A 20,298-nucleotide genomic window follows, 5' to 3' on the forward strand; every position below is an offset into this window, starting at 1 on the left:
GGACTCCACTTATGGAGCCTAGTTGGTTTTCCTTCCACGTTTGAGTGCCTTTTGTGTATGGGGCCCTGTATTGTGAATAAACTCTACAAATGTGTCATTCTAATTGTATTTACTCTTGTAAATAAAAGGCAAGACTCCTTAGTTTATGTATTTTTATTTTTATATTTTGTATTTGAATTTCAGCATCCAGGATGAATTTAAAAGTTTAATTTTTGGGAGAGCAACATTTAAATAAACCTTAAAGCATACACAGGTCTTCCTTGGTGGCTCAGATGGTAAAGAATCTGCCTGCAATGCAGGAGACCCAGGTTCAGTCGCTGGGTCTGGACCATCCCCTGGAGGAGCATGGGAACCTACTCGAGCATTCTTTCCTAGAAAATCCCCTGGACAGAGGAGCCTGGCAGGCTACAGTCCATAGTGTCGCAAAGAGTCAGACTTGACTGAACGACTTTTACACACACGTAAAGCATGTACTCAGAGGTTAAAGCATCTGCCTGCAATGCTGGAGACCTGGGTTCGATCCCTGGGTGTGTGACTTGGAAACTGAGTGCATTTCCTGAAGATTGGGAAGATTCCCTGGAGAAGGAAATGGCAACCCACTCCAGTATCCTTGCCTGGAGAATCCCATGGACAGAGGAGCCTGGTGGGCTACAGTCCATGGGGTCGCAAAGAGTCGGACACGACTGAGCGACTTCACTTCACTTCAAAGCATGTACAGAACTCTTTCCTTTACTTTCCCATCCTGCAGTCTTGCTTACCTTTCCTAAGTCCAGACTTTCTCCCTAGGTGCATACCTCCTGTCTCTTTCTCACCTTTTAAACAGAATATTCACTCTTTATTTACCCTTATGGCCCCGGACCCTTTTTTTCTTTTAACCAGCTACTTGCTCTGTGCTCTGTCCCTACCATAGAAACCATTCATAAAATCTAGTCCCCCTGGATTTGAAAGCCCTTTTTCCTATCCCACAAGATTGCTTTCCCTATTTAATTCAATAATCTCTTTTTTTTCTTTATTATTTCTCTCATGCTGTAAAGTCAGGTTGGTCTGGTGATAAAAGTGCACTATCCTAAGTTTGCTAATTTTCATTCATTTTAAGCAAGTATATCTACTCACTACTGTAAGATGCCAGTGTGATCCAGAAGAGGCACAGAACACAGCCTCTGCCTTCGCCACTCTTAAAAATTATTCTGGGGGCTTCCCTGGTAGTCCAGCGGTGAAGACTTTGCCTTCCAATGCAGAGGGGTGCATTCAGTCCCTGGTCGGGGAGCTGAGATCCCACATGCCTGGGGCCAGAAAACCAAGACATAAAATAGAAGCAATCTTGTAAAAAATTAAAGATTTTTAAAATGGTCCACATCTAAACATCTTTTAAAAAATTATTTTAGAGTGATAAGATAAAATTTTTTATAAAGCTATTTTGGTTGACATTAAAAGTATAGGGCACTCTTTGATTAAGGGCCAGAATGAATATATTTTAGACTTACAGTGCTTAGACATTTATGAGTGAGCATTTAACATGGGTTGAAATGACTGGAGAAAATTCTATGCAGGCCATCATTGAACTGCACTTTGGAAGAATGAATAGGATTCAAATAAATAGCAAAGAGTCAGAGAGACATTCCAGGAATGGGAAAACAGGCAAAGGCACACACTTAGGTATGGCGTGTTCATGGGATAAAAATATCTAGACTGCTTGTTGCACAGTTTCAACCAGATAAGCTTGTTGATAACTCATTGATAACTCATTTTGGAGGTATTTTTTTCTTGAATACCTGGTAAAGGGTTGGAAAGATTATCAGGCAGAGGGGAGCTATTAAAGGTATTTGAGCATGCGAGTGATATGTTGAAAAGGTAATCTGGAGGAAATTAATCATTGCTTCCTCATTTAAAGTGTATTGTTGTTCCAGTTGCTAAGTCGTGTCTGACTCTTAAAGTGTATTATTACTGCTTTATTCATCCTATCGGTGCTGAGGGGTAGAGCACATTGTAGAAAAGAACTTCTCTGCCTGTGAGGAAGTGATCATTTAACTCAAGAACTGGAGGAAGATTTAAAATCTGTATAAATCTGCACTGGCTACCTAGAAAGTTCAACGCTAGAAAGACTCAGGCAATAGAATAAACCTTTATAAAACCTGACTATGTGATTCAAGCAGACAGAGCTTTTCAGGCCCAAAATGCTGACACTAAAGACTAATCAATAGAACAAGAATAGGGGAGCAAGTAAGAACTTGGAGCAGATGTATTTGAGTAACATGTCTAGGGATGCAAATAAACCCAAGACCCGAATTGTTACTCACTATTGCCATTTGAGTTGTGGTCCATGTTGATCTCTTGCTTGTCTGATTATTGTAAATCTCCCAGTTAATTTGCTCTTTTCCCTCTTGTGTACCCTCTAAATGATGCCAAATTAATAATGATATTAGCTAAAACTTACAGGGTTTGCAGTATGTTTCACATATTAATTTAGTCTTCCTAAATCACATTCCTCTTTTCAAAAACTTTCACAGGCTTCCTCTGACCAAATCATTCAATTCTTTTACTTGCCATTCAAGTAGTCCCAAAATACAGCCCTAATCTTCCTTCCCAGTTATAGTTATGAAGGCAGTCATGTTGTTAGACAGCTGGAAGCCACTCAGAGGGTCATCGATTACAGTTTGTGGTAGGGAGTCAGCAGTGAATGCGGGAATAGTAGGAGTGACCGCTCCAAGAGCCTTTTCAGGTCAAAGAAGGACTAAAACCAGGTCTTGTGCCTCTCGGCCCTGCCCCACAGCTTTGCTTCAGCCACAGGCATCTTTGCCCATTGTGTTTACTTTTTTCATAATCCCTTCTCCTCCTCACTCAGCATATTCAAACCTTATTCTTCAAGGTCTCAGTCAAGTCCCTCTTACTTATGCTTTGAAGTTTTTCCTGATCACATCATCGCAGATTCCTTCATTCGTTTGAGTTAAAAGCTTTTGCTAGCTAAATGTAATTAACCATATATTGTCTCAAGATGTTTATTCTTTTGTAAAGTTGCTGTTTATTCTGATCCAATTTGAATTTTGTCTGTGTACCTTCTCCTTATTTAAAGTGTAAATTATTAAGCTGTTCTTTTAGTTGAAAAAGTCATATTCACATTGCAAAACAATTAAATAGTACAAAAAGATAATGTAGAGAAAAATGTCTCCCTTCTATGCCAGACACCTAGTCCCTCTCTCTAGAAACAATGCCACCGTTTAGAAATGTTCTGTGTAAGGACAAGCATATGAAATATACATCATTCTCCACCTTGTCTTCTTTCTAATTGTTATGACTTGGAAATGACTGCATAATAACATATATAGATATCATTCATTCTTTTTAAGTACTGGAATACCAAAATGTAACCAATCGCCTAAGTGATAATTTTTGAATTAATAAGAACATTTTACATTATGGTTATATGAGTATCTCAAATTGTAAAGAGAAAATAAAGGATGGTGTGACTTGATAAGTAAACCTAAGACACTTTGCTGACTGCTGTTGGAGCCGCATAAATGAATAAAAACCCTGTCTTTAGGCAGGTTAGAGACTGATACAGAAAGTGGCTGTAATAGGCAGTATTGATGAGCCTTAAGAGAGGTCCAAGAGAAGTAGGGTAAAAGCACAGGAACTGGGCTTCCCTGGTGGTCTAGTGGTTCAGATTCTGCCTTGCAACGCAAGGCACACCAGTTCCACCCCTGGTCCAGGAAGATTGCACATTCCTGGGAGCAGCTAAGCCTGAGAGCTGCAACTACTGGAGCCCTCGTGCCTAGAGCCCATGCGCCACAAGGAAGAGTAGCCCCCACTCCCTGCAGCTAGAGGAAGCCTGCATGCAGCAGTGAGGACACCACAGCCAAAAAATAAATAAATAAATAAGTAAATATATATTTTTTAAGTACAAGGAATGGAACTCTCAAGTAGGAACTAGAAATAGATGTAGATGGATGTGAATTGAGATTACTTAAATATAATTTATGTAATATTTGATACATAGAATATATATAATGTATATATTTGTTTTAAAACATAGTTGACCAAACATTCATGGATCCATACTCAATTAAGAACATTATGAATGCCAGGGAAGCTATTTATGTACTCCCCGACCCATCTCCCTAAGTCTAGTCTTGTCTCATGTTCATGCCCAGTCGTGTCTGAGTCTTTGTGAGCCCATGGACTGTAGCCCACCAGGCTCCTCTGTCCATGGAATTTTCCAGGAAAGACTGGAATGGGTTGCCATTTTCTCCTTTAGGGGATCTTCCCAATCCAGGGTGCGGGGAGCGAGCTCCGCCTCTGGCAAAGGTCATGAGGAAGGAGGCTTGGCATACGCAAAGGCGGGATCAAGCCTCAGGAGTCTCCCTGGAAATTCTCGAGCAATCTACCCCCAAAACCAGAGTCTGCCTACTTTCTGCTTTGTGCTTTCACCTACACCTCTGACTTTACGGGGGGCTGTCCCCCACTACCTCTCTGAAAAAAGAGTTAGCTTATAGCTCCAGTTAATAATTCCTGGGTGTGACAGTGTTTAACCTACAAACTCCTTTGGAAGTCCTCTAGCCTGCCTGAATAGGTTTTTTCCGGCAACATGTGATTGTTCAGAGCCTCCCAACTGTGAGAGGCAGGAGATGTTCTAAACTGTCTAAACACAGATTCCTTTGAGTAGTTAAAAGATTGATTAGAAATTGTATTGGTGAAGGGTTTTTCACTTGTTGGGCCAATGTTTGCTGCTAAGTCTCCATATCCCTTACCTACTGTGTCCTTGGCGGTGTATTGATTGATATAATGGGTGTATAGAAATGTAAGCAGTTGCCTCAGTGTTTGTAATCTTGGACCCTTGAGTTAATTCTTTTTCTTGTTATAGCCCACCACACCTTTGCGCTGTAGGAATGCAACTTTATCTAATGCTTTTGGAGGGTGGCTCCTGACCAATCACCTTTAGAGAAAAATAAGTTTTCTGAAGAAAAGGTCTTAAAATGTTAACAGGCCTCCGGGCCAGAAGATGATGCAAATCACCTAAGCTTTTGCATATGCTAAGTTTGCAGGAAGAAAGCCTGGCTTGCTGCCTGACTACCCCTTCCCCCATTATCCTCTATGCATAACTTAAGGTATAAAAACTACTTTGGAAAATAAAGTACGGGCCTTGTTCACCGAAACTTGGTCTCACCATGTCGTTCTTTCTCTTACCTTCTGGCTGAATTATTTAGCCTCTTTTCTGCACTAAATTTCCTCACTGAGCTATCCTTATTTCAGCCTCTTTTCTCCACTGAATTTCCTCACTGAGCTATCTTTATTTCAGCCTCTTTTCTTCACTGAATTTTACTGAGCTATCCTCATTCTATTACTCTTTATATTCTTAATTAACATTTAATTAAGCAAGTGTTTCCTGATCTTCGCCTATGCCGTCTCTCCTTCGAATACCCTGGATCAGCCGGGGCTGGTCCCTGGCACCAGGGATTGAACCTGCATCTCCTGCATTACAGGCGGATTCTTTCCCACTGAGCCTTGGACTGCTGTCAGGTCACTTTTTTATCATGTCTTCTACTTTGTTTCAGAAATAATTACATCCACTGATTGGTGGGTTTCCCTGGTGGCTCAGATGGTAAAGAATCTGTCTGCGATGCAGGAGATCCAGGTTCCATCCCTGCATTGGGAAGATCCTCTCTGGAGGTGGGAATGGCTACACCCTCTAGTATTCTTGGGTTTCTCAGGTGGTGCTAGCAGTAAAGAACCCACCTGTCAATGCAGGAGACATAAGAGATGCTGGATTGATCCCTGGGTGGGGAAGATCCCCTGGAGAAGGACGTGGCTTACCGATTCCAGTATTCCTGCCTGGAGAATCCAATGGACAGAGGAGCCTGGTGGGCTACAGTCCATATGGTTGCAAAGAGTTGGACACGACTGAAGTGACTTAGCAGGCACACATGCACTGATAGGTAGTCTTCCCTCGGATTAGAGGCTCCCTCTGCTGGTTTTCCTCTGCTGGGCTTCCCTGATGGGAATCCACCTGCAATGTGGGAGAACCTGGGTTCGACTCCTGGATTGGGAAAATCTGCTGGAGAAGGGAATGGCTACCCACTCCAGTGTTTTTGTTTGGAGAATCCCATGGACAGAGGAGTCTGGCAGGCTACAGTCCATGGGGTCACAAAGAGTCAGACATGACTGAGTGATTCACTTTCTGCTGGTTTCATGTGTAGACACCAGTTGGTTATGTCTTTGTGTTGGTGATACCATAGCAAAATTAGAATTATTTTTTTATTGAGTGCTTAGTGTGCGTATTAAATGCTTTGTAATCTTATTTAAAATTTAAAAACACCCCAAAAAGGAGGTGGTGGTTTTTTCCAAATCAATATACAAGGAAGCTTAAGACTCAGTGAGTTTAACAACTTGTCCAAGGTTACACATTTAGTAAGGGCAGAACTGAGATTTGAACCCTGGGTTTGACTGCAAAGCTGTACTTTTTCTTGCAGTGACTTAATTAGATAATTTCTCTTAAGCCTTTAGTATATAGTGTCTGGCACAGATTAACACTCAGTAAATGGTAGCTGTTATGACAGTGATCAAGATGGAAAGATGGTGAGGAATAGAAAATTGGCAAAGGGACGTGGAAAACTATACTTGGAAATAGGCAACATTAAGATTTAGAAACAGTTACAAGAATAACAGATATGTGTAAGTAAAATTATTCTCTTTAGTTATTTCCTCTACAAATGACAATTACAGCATGACATGGGGAAGAATTCTATGACATGTAAGACCCTTTAGGATCTGTTTCCTGCTTCCTTCCTGGGCCTCATCTTCTGCCATTCGGACAAGCATTTTATGCTAGTCACATGATCAACTTGCAGCTTCCTGAGGGGCTCATGCACTCTCATGCTTCCTTGCCTTTGCACCTGATACTTGCTTTCCCTGAACATTCATTCACTTGGCTAAGTCCTGCTTATCCTTCAAGACTGGGCTTTAGTGCCACCTCTCCCAGGAAGCCTTCCTTAATTCTCCAGGTTAAGTAAGCTCATGCCTCTGTTACACTCCTTATCACAGTGCTACAATTGCATGTTTACCTGTCTTCACCCCACCAGACTGTAAACTCCTTGAACTTGGAATGGCCTCAGTAAATATGTTTTGAAATATTTTGAATGATCCTGACCATCTTTTTGTAATCATAGGTCATTGCTGTGCTCCACCAAGTTAGTTACATGTGATTTGGAGCTGCGTTTTTAGCTGTGATAGTGAATTCATGTAAAGTGCAGGTAACTCCTTCAAGTGGTGTTTTAGAAATCCAAGGACTGGACCTCAAGACAGTGTTAGCTCATCTGCTGTGTGCATCAGTCTTACCTAAGGGGTAGGTGTTATGTTTAAGGGAAAAGAAATATCCCATGGTCATTTTTTATTAAAATTTTTGGGATCAGAGGATTACTATTCTTAAGGAATAGAATCAGAAAGATAAGGATTGATTAGATGCAATATTTGAAAGGGATCCTTAAACTAGGATAAATATGCATTTAGGAAGTGTGAACGGTTGGGCAATAAGTGAACAAAAAATGAAATAATTAAGTCTATCTAAACTTAACTGAAAATCCTGACTGTGTCAGAAGCAAATTTGAGCATAGTGAAGCTTTCTCCATCTCTCTGAACATTGTTTTCTCATGGCTCTTAAAAGTCTAAACTCAGAGAGGAAAGATGAAACGTGATTATGTTTGTAATAATAGCAGTAGTACTCATAATTAAATTCCAGACTTCCTGGTGTCCTTTCTTTTCCCATACTTACCTTTCCCTTTTTATTTATTTTCCCAACGTCTGTAAACGCTCGTTCATCTAGCAGACTATTCTCTGCAATTTTCTGTCTTTTGTGAATATACTAATGTACCAAACTTTTAGAAAATAATTCATGTATAGTCCTATTCAAGTGAAACATTAAAAAAAAGACCCTTATTAATTTGTCCACATGCATTTATATTGTTCATGTAACAATTTCTGGTTTTGCTTTTTTTACTTAATATAAAAACTTCTATGACCTTCAGTGGCTGTCATTGACATAGACACTGATGCTGAGGTTTTTTGTTGTTGTTGTTTTTTTTATCTTAATTAACCGAACCAGAGATGCTCAAGTGTCTGCCTGGAAGCTGCTACATTCTTTGAGGACTCCTGAGGATCTCCCACAAATAATCCAGTCTGTTACAGTGAAGGGGGTAGTCCTCAAGAGCTTGCCGTGGTACTACTGTGAACTTCATTTCTGTCAGGGAGTAATGACTTCCCTTCACTTCAGCCTTCCAAATGTCCTGAATTCTTCTCAGAGGAAAATCTTTGTAAAGTCAAAGCCATAGTCATCTCCCAAAAGGGGAAATACAAAATCCCATATACCATTCTATTCATCTCGATAGTGTTCATTTCTTTTCTAGCTCAATCATTCTCTCTCTTGGGTATCTTGAAACTTAAAGATCTAAACTGCAATCTCTAGTGACCCCATTAACCTTAAATAATAAGGGAACCATAGAGAAAGATGAAAACTGATTTTTAATATCTACAAATATATATGTATATAAAAGCAAAAAAAAAAAAAACTTCTAAAACTTTTCCATGTTTTCCAACTTAACCGTTCCAAGTATGTTTTGCTCTTTGTTTAACATAATTATGGATTGTATGTGAGGTTGGTTCTCTATTGCTTCTTGTGCATTCTTTTGGTAGAGAATCTGTGCCAGAGGACACAGAAGGACACATGATCCCTGCCCCCTGGAAGCTTACAATCAGTTTGAGAAGGGAAGGTGTCCTTTGTTGCTGATGCTGAGAAATCACTAATTGGCCTCATTTTTAATGCAGTTTAGAAGAGCTGTGGGAATTCTCTGGCAGTCTAGTGGTTAGGGCTTGACACTTTTACTGCCAGGGGCTGGTTTCAGTCCCTGATCAGGGAACTAAGATCCTACAGGCTGCACGGCGCAGCAGAAAAATAAAACAAGAAAAAGAAGACTTGTATCTTAAGTGTAAAATATGTCTTACATATCTGAATGTATTTCTATTTTGCCTACCCAAAGGTTTGTATCAAAGAATGTCTTTACAGTGATGAGAAATCAATGACTATTAAAAAGGTTTCAGAATGTTACTTTAAATTTCGTATTAAAGTATGGTATAAATATCTATTTCACATGTATAGCTTTGAGTTTTTAAATTGTTTTTATAAACGGTTTAGTGAGAGGAAATGGAAAACCCAAATATGCTTTTACAAAACAAGACCCTGCTCTCTGACACCTGTGGAAGTCTCATCCAGAGTGTATGTGCTTAGTTGCTTAATCATATCTGGCTCTCTGCAACCCCATGGACTGTAGCCTGCCAGGCTCCTCTGTCCATGGGATTCTCCAAGCAAGAATACTAGAGTGGGTTGCCATGCCCTCCTCCAGAGGATCTTCCCAATCCAGGGATTGAACTGAGGTCTCACCCATTGCAGGCAGGTTCTTTACCACCTAAACCATGAGAGAAGCCCAAGAATACTGGAGTATGTAGCCTATCCCTTCTCCAGGGGATCTTCTCGACCCAGGAATCAAACAGGGATCTCCTGCACTGCAGGCAGATTCTTTACCAGCTGAGCTACCAGGGAAGCCGTAGGTGACCAAATTATTTGTCATCTGGTGATAGAAATTAGCCTGTGTGGTTCCTAGTGGAGCAAATGCCAAGAGCTTACAGCACATGGGAGCCTATTATACACTGCCTGCTGAGAAAATCTTTCTACTCAGTCAGTAAAATGGCCCAGTGTTGAGAGAGAACAGGTAACAGGCTGCAAGTAGACTTTGGGATCATGTTTTGAGGGAACTACAGCTGTATGCCTTCTCACCCCAGGCAATCAATACAGCACATTTAGTGCTACCAGTGGAAGTATGCAACTCTATCCAGAAGGGGGGAAATGTTTATGAAGTTTGATATAGGTACCCTTGACTGCAAATGATCCTTTATCACATCTTCCTCCTAAGAGAGTTATTGACAAGATAATAATCAATTTTTCATTTAATTTTTAGTGCCCATATGGAGTGGCCAAGAGGAAGTAACAAATCATGACTCTCAGATGCAGCTGTCCAACAGGTAATGCTGAATGTAGATTTGCATGTATCCAACTAAAAACCATACACTTCATAGCTAACATAATGGCTATTTGCATGGCATGCACTTACCAGGCTTCTGCAAATAAAACTAACTAGTATGGACAAATCCAGAGTGCATGGGAGCAGTATTTTCTGTTCTTCGATTTCTTATCTCAAAGTAGATCTAAGAGTGTTTTACAAGCCTAATACTTAGATACGAAGTTGACTTTTTAAAGGGTGGAATAGACTCCTTATTTGTAGGCAGTGATTTACCACTTCTATATTTAAGATATAGGATCTTGTATCTGAGGATATTGGCTATTTTCTTAAAAGTAGAGGAGAATTGGCCCATACCACTTAAAAATCAATATGTATTTATTAATCCTAGTTAAATACATTTGGAAATTAGTCTAATGTAGATAACCCCCATTATAATTTCAGGTAGAAACCAAGTATAATGCACAGATCCTTGACTCTTTTGTGTTTATTCAGAGGCCTTCTAGGGGTCTGGACCCCATAGGTTGGACTCTACATACTATATATTTTCATGCCATTTGTTGTTTTACTATCTCATAATATAACAATTCTGGTTCAGGTGATTTTAGCTTTTTAAACCTTCAGTTTATGATTTTTAGACTGTAACAACTGGAAAGAATAGCCTTATATTGAGAATAGTAATATGTTGTAGAATCCATTCTAATCTGCTTCTCTATATAATCCTGCATTTATAGCTTTCAAGAGGAATAAATTCAAACATGTTTGTTTAATTTGTATAATTTTTAATTAGTTACAAAAAGAACGTATGCGCTTATAAAACTATGTTTTAATTAAAGTATAGTTGATTTACAATGTTGTGTTAGTTTCTGGTGTACAGCAAAGATAAAGCTTTAAGTACTGCAGATGTCTATAAAGTGAAAAGCAGGGGTAATTCCATTCTCCAGAAACAGCCACTATTAACAATTTAGCGTCCATGTGTCCAAACGTTGTTTTCTCATGCTTCTGCAAGGATTATCATCATTATTGTTGTTTTTATAATACATTTATGCTATTCGTATTATCCTGCAACTTACTTTATTTCCTTAATAATAAATGTTGGATATTTTCCCATATTTTACACATAAATGTACTTTATGTTCTTCTCAAGATCTATATATGGTCCTACATTTGGTAGTGATCTATTTAATAAGTCCTCTTTGGATGAATTGTTTCCAAAATTTTTTCTGTCTCCAATAAGGCAAGCATACTTGTATGTATATCTTTGCATAGTTGAGCATATTGCTATAGGACAAATTCCTAGAAGAGTAATTTGTAGATCAGTTCAGTTCAGTCGCTCAGTTGTGTCCGACTCTTTGTGACCCCATGAATCGCAGCACACCAGGCCTCCGTGTCCATCGTCAACTCCCGGAGTTCACTCAAACTCACATCCATTGAGTCAGTGATGCCATCCAGCCATCTCATCCTCTGTCATCCCCTTCTCCTCCTGCCCCCAATCCCTCCCAGCATCAGGGTCTTTTCCAATGAGTCAACTCTTCGCATGAGGTGGCCAAAGTACTGGAGTTTCAGCTTTCGCATCATTCTTCCCAAAGAACACCCAGGGCTGATCTCCTTTAGAATGATCTCCTTTAGAATGGACTGGTGTTTCTAGATCAGGTGTTGCCAAATCTTCCTCTTAAAAACTTGGATAATTTTGCACTTTGAACAGCAATTATGGGAATGCCAATTTGTCTGTAGCTTCTCCAAAAGTAGTTATCAGTCTTTTTGTGAAAGTCGCTCAGTCAAGTCTGACTCTTTGTGACCCCATGGACTATACAGTCCATGGAATTCTCCAAGCCAGAATACTGGAGTGGGTAGCCTTTCCCTCCTCCAGGGGATCTTCCCAACCCAGGGGTCTTGAAACCAGGTCTCCCGCATTACAGGCAGATTGACCAGCTGAGCCACCAGGGAAGCCCATTAGTCTTTTTATTCTTTGCCAATTTTGATGGGAAAAATTAATGTATTTATTATTTTAGCTCATATTTAGTAAGTATTAGTGGTGGTAAGCATCTTTTTATATTATTAGGCCATCTGTATTGACTCACTGTGGACTGCCTAATATTTTAAGAAAAGCTTAATTACTGGGCTGTCTGTTGGTTTTCCTAACAATTGTCATATAACTCTTGTGTCATAAAAATATCTAATTAATACCTTATACATAAGCTAAAACTGTTTATACATATTTTGTGCATTTTATGAAATCATGATTTGTCTGTTTTATTTTTATAACCTAGGGCCATGGAACTATTAAGGGTAAAAGGTCAAAGATCATGGTCTGTTGGACTATCAGTAGCTGACCTGCTTGACAGTATTGTGAATGATAAAAAGAAGGTCCATTCTGTATCAATTTTAGCAAAGGTAATTGCTATTCTCATTCTCTCATCACAGTTTTAAATATTTATATTATTAATATAACAAAAAAGTGCTATTCACACTGTAACCTGGAGTCGTGAGTACCACCAGCTTTCAGAGTAACACATGGGAGAAGATAGTTTGGTCTAACCCCTATCTTGCTTGGCTATGGGAAGTCTGGACTTCTACAAGGTTGCCCTTCACCCCCATTAATTCTTGGAATTCCCAAGAAACATTTATATATTCCATAAACTTCTGGTTGTCATTTATCTCCCCAGCCAGCCAGGTCACCCCAGGCTGACATGCCAACTGGTCTTAGCTGGTCATCAGTCTGTTTCTCCAGTTCAGGTTGTCCTTTACTGCTTTATTCCAAGTATAAAGTTCCTAAAGCACAGCTAAGATGAGGCCCAAATGCTTAATCAAATATTCACAAAAACTTAGGAATACTGGAAGGGAAATAAAACATGGAAGGGAAAACTGAAAACAGGTCACCAAATTTGACTGCCCTCAGAGCCCATGTTAACCCCTCCACTGGGAATCCACTCTAACAATCTTTTTTCTTTCTTTCTTTCTTTTTTGAGAGTTTGCTTTATTATTATTATTGTTGTTGTTGTTTTACAATAGAAAACAAATAGCTATGCTCTCAGAAAAATGAATTTAAAAAGAAACAAAATCACAGAAATTTATTAACAGCATTTTAAAAAAGGCTTTTGAAAGATTTATTGAAATAAATTATCTCAGCCTAAACATTTACTCATCACTCTTTTTTCAGTTACTTCTCAACATTTTAAGAACTTTGTTATATAAAATACATTTAACTTTGCCAATAATGTTAGATAATACTGGGTTCTTCCCCAAAAAGACTACTATAAAACTATGCTTTCAGACATTAAAGAAAAACTTAATCCAGTAGAACATAAATCTGAACTATGTAACCTATGCTTGCATGTTTCATATCCTTCAAGTTAAATGCATCAAGGATTTGAAAAAGTTCAGACCTGGGTCAGCTCCAAGGCAGGTGGACACAATATCTTAACTTTCCATGTTTAACTAAACCAACAGGAACCAAGTTATGAAAATGAGGGTCTCCAGGGAAGAGAGATATAAAAAATATCTTTTATTTCTTCAATAAAACCCTTCAAAATTTACTCTCACATTTCCTCCAAAGATCAAATCCACAACCTTTGGCATTGCCTAATTTACTTTACCAAGGAATTAAAACCATGAACCAAAGCCTGATGCTTAAAGCTTCCAGTGCTGACCTTCCCCATGTCCAGGACAGGGAATGGGGACAATGAGATACAGAGAGGAGAGGACAGACAAACAAGGTATACCTGTGAGACGCAGGAGCACCAGCGGTTATGGAATAAAGCCAGCTTTGGATACGGAGCTCAGAAAGTTAGCCCCTGGGATGCAACAGGTCACGTCCTTTCACTACATCCCTGGGCTTTTCCCCTCTCTGCTCCAGGTATCAAACCAATGACGGTCTTTTTTCTTTACCTCTATCCTATTACCCATATTGCAGGGTGCTAGCTTACCTCCCCATAAAGGGAGTATCTTTGACCAAGTTCTTCCCATCTCACAAAAATTTTCGGAAACAGTAACTGGAGTTCATTTAGAAAATAAATGAACAAAGTTTTTTAAAAATTCAGCTTGTATCACTTTGTAGTGCTAGGACCATAAAAGGAAGAAAATATCCATATTTATGATATTAACTTTTTTGCAGTGATTCAGCTCTAATCCTATTTTTTTTTTCCTTTCAGGGATATTATGATATAAATAGTGAAGTGTTTTTAAGTTTGCCTTGCATCCTTGGAACAAGTGGAGTGTCTGAAGTCATCAAGACCACAGTGAAAGAAGAAACAGTGATTGAGAAACTCCAAAGCAGTGCATCCTCCATCCATGGTCTCCAGCAACAGTTAAAACTTTGATTCTAAAGTTCAGAGTTACCTGAAAGGAAAGTTTAATTTTACCAACACATATATATGGGGTGGAGAACTTCTCTATCTTATTATTTATCCTTACAAACTGCTTGGTTAAGGTCAGTGGTTCTTGGTTGGCTTTGTAATTTAAATCCTTAGGTAGTTAGATAAGAAGGAAAAAAAATCTAATTTTCTCTGTTCTTGAGATTATCTATACTGTTCTTTAAACCTAAGCAGAGATAAACATTCATCTGCGATATACATCATTTAAAAATTATGTATCCTCAATTAGCACATTCAGCACTTGGGGAATATTTAAAAAATCATACCTTTTTAAAAGAAAATTACCCTGTAACTGTTACAATAAACATCATAAGCTGAAGGCCCAGTATGTATTTCAGAATCTGTGCTAGCTCTACATTCAAAGGATCCAGTTTATGCTATTTACAGTTCTTCTTTAAAATAATGTTGGTAACAAGCATAATAATAAACAATAAAGGGTTTTGTTTTCCCTCTTCAAATTAATTAGCTACCAAAAAAATAGAAAAGAAGTGTGCACATACTTTTCTTTGTACACATACTTTAATATAGTAAAAAGGAAAATGAAAATTTTAAATATATGAACAAGAAGTGTAGTTTAATATCCAGCAGGACTGTCCTTTCTGCAATTTTCTATCATCTCTTCTGGCCTATATAAGATTTCCAGCATCTCAAGAACACACCATGCCATAAGTAGAACCATAGAGACATGCATATTTTTAGTGGAAATAAGTTATGAATGAAAGCCAAGCATTTACTTTAAAGCTAATATATGAGGCTTTCATAAAGGCATTGGCCTTAATGGGGAGAGACTGATTGAATGGGCTGATTGTTCTGAGCATGTTCTTTTAACTACTGAAGAAATGATTCACGGTGCATCCTTTAACTACTCCTGAAGAAGTGATTCAGGGTGCACCATTATGCACCCTGAATGGGTGATGGGTCAATAACATCTTCATATGTGAAAGACAGCATATTATTAGGAATGTGACACATAACTAATAGCAGCAGCTAGCATCAACACTTCCAATATTTCAGGTAGTGTGATGAGCACTTTATTGTTTTATTCCTCAGGATTATTTATTAATCCTCACAGTAACCCACTGAGGTAGGGACTATTATCATCATTTTGTAGAGGAGGAAATTGAGGTTTAATGCCCAAAATCTCATGACTAAGGGACACTTATCCATACAACCTCTACTTTTTCTAAACTCTAGAAGAGGAAAAAGGCCTAAGAGTCAAAACAGTTACCACAAGACCCTAAAGCTGGGGGTCTGTACTCAGATACTCTCATGTAGGGGCTTTTTTTCTTCGACATATTTTTTAGAAACACTGATTCTTTGACTTCCCTTAGTAAATAGCTTGGTCGGGGGTGGAGGGTGGGGCACAAACTGTACGCACTGAAGTAGGTGTTTAGTTATTTAGTCGTTCAGATAGTCTAGACTTGGAGGCTGCTATGCACCAGGTGCCGTATGAGGCACCGCAGATACAATGGTGACAAACCCTGGACTAGGACAGGCCCCCATGGTGCTTATAATCTAGCACAGGGACAAACCGCACAAGTAAACGTGCAGTTCCAAGTGTGGAACATGAAGAAGTCCCAGGTGCTTTGAAAGCATATTACAGGTGAGCCTAAACCTGGTCAGTGAGATGGGAGCCAAAGGATTATAAGAGCAGACACATTTTAGGCAGAGAGGAAGTAGTTAAACTAATGCTGATTTAGCATAATAATGGATGCTTATAATAATGAGCTTAAATCATAAAGGTGAAATTTATTCAATGTTCCATGAAAAAAGAAAAGTACTTAATATGCTTGGAAAGGTGTAAAAACATTGGACATTTGAAGAAATTAGTATTAGTTCTGTGTAATTTCACTACATGAATAGGTTATTTTGGTGTTAATTGTAACAGTGCATCCTCACTGTCCTTTTGTATGAAGTAGGAAAGTAAAACTAAAAGGACCATTGCTTGTGTTTTTATACCAGCCTTTTCTAATATCAGATACCTAATTATGCTCTTGAAAAATAACATAATTACAAGATACTGTATAAACAGAGGAATTGCTAAGAATTAACTGCATTATAAAAAGACCATGTCAGTACAATATTTACTGACTGTACTGTTATTCCAAGAACTGTGTTAGAATGAGTAGTCAAAGGTGAATAACAAAAAATTGGGGGGATGGGGTGGGGGAGGGAATAAAAAAGCAAAAAAAAAAAAGATGAATAGTTATAGTCCTTGCCCTGCAGAAGCCCACAATATAGAAGTAATTCTATCACATATTTTCTTTTTTTTTTTTTTTTCATCGCAAATCGTTTAAGCAGCACTGTTCTAGAATCACTACAAGTCAGGCATACATATACCATGTAACTATAGGCAGAACCAGTGCAAAATAAAGAACACATTAAAATAAACATTCCAAGTGAAAGCTCAGATGTAAGGTATCTTTAACTTAACAATGCTCAAGTACTTAAATGTTCTTATGAGAAAAGCAGTGGTATGGTCTAAGCATGGGAAGTAAAGTAAGTCAAGTCAAGTCGCTCAGTCGTGTCCGACTCTTTGTGACCCCATGGACTATAGCCCACTAGGCTTCTCCGTCCATGGGATTTTCCAGGCAAGAATACTGGAGTGGGTTGCCATTTCCTTCTCCACACATATTTTCTTGAGTGTTGAGTCAGTGATGCCATCCAGCCATCTCATCTTCTGTCGTCCCCTTCTCCTCCTGCCCCCAATCCCTCCCAGCATCAGGGTCTTTTCCAGTGAGTCAACGCTTTGAATGAGGTGGCCAAAGTACTGGAGTTTCAGCTTTCGCATCATTCCTTCCAAAGAACACCCAGGGCTGATCTCCTTTAGAATGATCTCCTTTAGAATGGACTGGTGTTTCTAGATCAGGTGTTGCCAAATCTTCCCCTTAAAAACTTGGATAATTTTGCACATGTAAGTTAAGAAGTAGTACCACCACTATCTCCGTGTGAATTGGTGATAATTTGACATTCATGATGGCTTCTGTTAACCTTCATTTTTTTTTTCATCTTTCCAAAATTATGCATTCCTTCTACTTGTTATGTTTTAATGGGGCTTGGATTAAAATGCTTCTTTGATATTGTAACAGAGATAAATATTTTCCAACTTACACTGTATCAAATAATTATTCTTAAATATCAAGAATAATGAATAAAATAAATTTTGACTTGAAAATTACCAGGAGATTCCTAATTTATTGAGTGGAAGGAAATTTATTCAGATTGAAGAGAAAGAGTCTTTCATATGATTCCTAAGTCCTCAGGATATTTAGTTACTTCATTTTAAGTGGCTAAACTGCAAAATGAAGAGAATGGATTTTGTTATTTTCAAACTTTTAAAAATGATTTTTAGCAAAACCTTTTGAAAAATATATAACCTACATTCTTCCAATTGATAAAAGCAGAGTTGCTCTAATTGGAGGTGCTTCTGGCTAATAAGCTGTGTCTCTAAGAATAGCTTGAAAACCATATATTTTTAAGTGACAAAGAAGAGGTAAAGGGAAGGATAGACTGTCCTATAGTTTGGTTTGACTGAAGCTGTATGCTTAACTAGTATAGTGTCCAAAGAAAGATACCTGTTAGAATAGAATATTTTATGTGTGTGTGTTCGCAACAATATGGAATGATGCTTCCACGTATCTTCACTTAGGCCTTCTTTGTTTATGTGACCTTCATTTAGATGCCAATTTAGAAGAGAATTAATACTACAGCCTGTTTCTCAGTAGCACAATGCTAAAATTATCCAAATAATAATACTCCACACCCCCTCAAACCCAAGTGCCCTGAATGGCATTGTTCTTACAAAACCGGTAGTGAGGTGCAATAATGACTAATATAAATGACCATGAGGAACTTTTATGGGTAGTAGAAATTCAGTTAAGAGTACCTATTCTTGGGCGTGCACGCTATGCGTGCCGACCGCTCGGGACCGTGCCCGGTGAGGCCCGAAGGCCCGCAGTTTGGCCAGCCATATTCCTCTCCGCGGCGCCCACTGGGGAAGACATATAAGAAATTTGCGTAAGACAGCTGTTCAGAATGGAGCTGGAGGAGGCTTATTTGTGCACAGAGATACTCCTGAGAATAACCCAGAAACTCCATTTGATTCCACACCAGAAAACTGTAAGAGGATAGAGGCCGTTGTGAGAAACTACTCAGAAGGGCATAAGGCAGCAGCTGTGCTTCCAGTTCTGGATTTAGCCCAGAGACAGAATGGATGGCTGCCCACCTCTGCTATGCACAAGGTTGAAGAAATTTTACAAGTACCTCCAATGAGAGTGTATGAAGTATCAACTTTTAATACAATGTATAATCGAAAGCCAGTTGTATCACATTCAACTCTGCACTACTAGGTCTTGCCTGCTCCGAAACTCCGAAAGCATACTGGAGGCCATTCAGAAAAAATCTTGGAATAAATTTGGAGACAACACCTGACAAACTTTTCACTCTTACGGAAGTGGAGTGTTTAGGGGCCTGTGTAAATGCACCAATGGTTCATATAAATGACAACTACTATGAGGATCTGACACCTAAGGATATTGTAGAAATTATTGATGAACTCAAGGCTGGCAAAATCCCAAAACCTGGGCCAAGGAGTGGACGCTTCTCCTGTGAGCCAGCTGGAGGTCTTACCTTTTTAACTGAGCCACCAAAAGGACCTGGGTTTGGTGTGCAAGCAGGCCTTTAATTTATATTCAGCTGTAAATACGTCGGTGGAGAAATATGAATCTCCTATTAAACTTTTTATATTACTTGTTCATTTCCATCTGTGTACACCTTGCTTGTAACCTAGCAACTTACAGCTGTTAAGTATCATGTCAGAATTCCAGAGCACCATTTTCAACTGCCTGTTCACTTTCATCAATATTAGGGTACTGTGAAATAAAAATTCTCTCAAATTAAAAAAAAAAGAGTACCTACTCTTGCACTGTACAAGACCATGAGGACCTAAAGCTGAGCCTGATTTCAAAGACGTGCATTTTTATAGTGGACAGGCTGGTAGACACACCAAGTCTAAGGAAGAAATTACCCTGTATTATCATCCATGTCGGGCACAGTGGAGTTCTGACCTGTGAATGGTGAATGGTCTCTTGTAAAGAAATTACTGCCTGGCTTCCTGTGAAATGAGAGCTCTGCACTTTGCCCTTGTGAATGTAATATGAAGCTTAAAAATGAAAAACAACCTGACAACCAGAGACACCCTGGGCATCGCCTAATGCAAGCCTTTCCTCTGAGTTGGAAAAAACAAGCCCCGAGCAAGCCGTGCTGCTGCTGCGTCGCTTCAGTCGTGTCCGACTCTGTGAGACCACATAGACAGCAGCCCACCAGGCTCCCCCCGTCCCTGGGATTCTCCAGGCAAGAACACTGGAGTGGGTTGCCATTTCCTTCTCCAATGCATGAAAGAGAAAAGTGAAAGTGAAGTCGCTCAGTCGTGTCCGACTCTAGCGACCCCATGGACTGCAGCCTACCAGGCTCCTCCATCCATGGGATTTTCCAGGCAAAAGTACTGGAGTGGGGTGCCATTGCCTTCTCCGAGCAAGCCGTGCACTTGCCTGCAATTGTCAGAAGGGTGAGTCAGTGGCAGAACAGTTTTCTGACTCCAGTCCAGTCTTCCCACTTGACGCATCAGTCATTAAAGCTCACTGGAAAGGTATTCCTACTTTTTACCCTCCCTGCACCTGCTCTTTTAGTGTGAGGGCAACCGTGAAAGAGCTCCCGATCTTATTATCCCGGCTCAGCAATTCCAAGCTAGGAACGGGTTTCTCTGGACCTGACCTAGGCCGTCAACCCCTACCCACGGCCGACCCCGGAAGTGACGTAAGGGAAGCGGAAGCGCTGGCGTGGAGGCCGACTTCCTGTTGCTAGAGGCC

General features: G+C 39.4%; 1 protein-coding gene and 1 pseudogene across 5 annotated transcripts in view; both read left to right on the forward strand.

Annotated features, from left to right (window-relative positions):
* The window catches only part of UEVLD (UEV and lactate/malate dehyrogenase domains), a 57,590-nt gene extending 41,076 nt beyond the window's left edge, over positions 1 to 16,514 (forward strand). For all 5 annotated transcript variants that reach the window (XM_010858436.1, XM_010858438.1, XM_010858437.1 and 2 more), the window contains 3 exons: positions 9,999 to 10,062; positions 12,329 to 12,452; positions 14,210 to 16,514. In XM_010858436.1, coding sequence (XP_010856738.1) covers positions 9,999 to 10,062; positions 12,329 to 12,452; positions 14,210 to 14,377 — 356 coding nt within the window. In that variant the 3' untranslated portion in view covers positions 14,378 to 16,514. The remainder of the gene's footprint in view (positions 1 to 9,998; positions 10,063 to 12,328; positions 12,453 to 14,209) is intronic.
* Positions 15,881 to 19,338, forward strand: LOC105002030 (annotated as a pseudogene).
* Positions 19,339 to 20,298: the final 960 nt, after the last annotated feature.

The sequence above is a fragment of the Bison bison genome, unplaced genomic scaffold, assembly GCF_000754665.1.
Source record: "Bison bison bison isolate TAMUID 2011002044 unplaced genomic scaffold, Bison_UMD1.0 scf7180017864388, whole genome shotgun sequence".
NCBI classification, from domain to species: domain Eukaryota; kingdom Metazoa; phylum Chordata; class Mammalia; order Artiodactyla; family Bovidae; genus Bison; species Bison bison.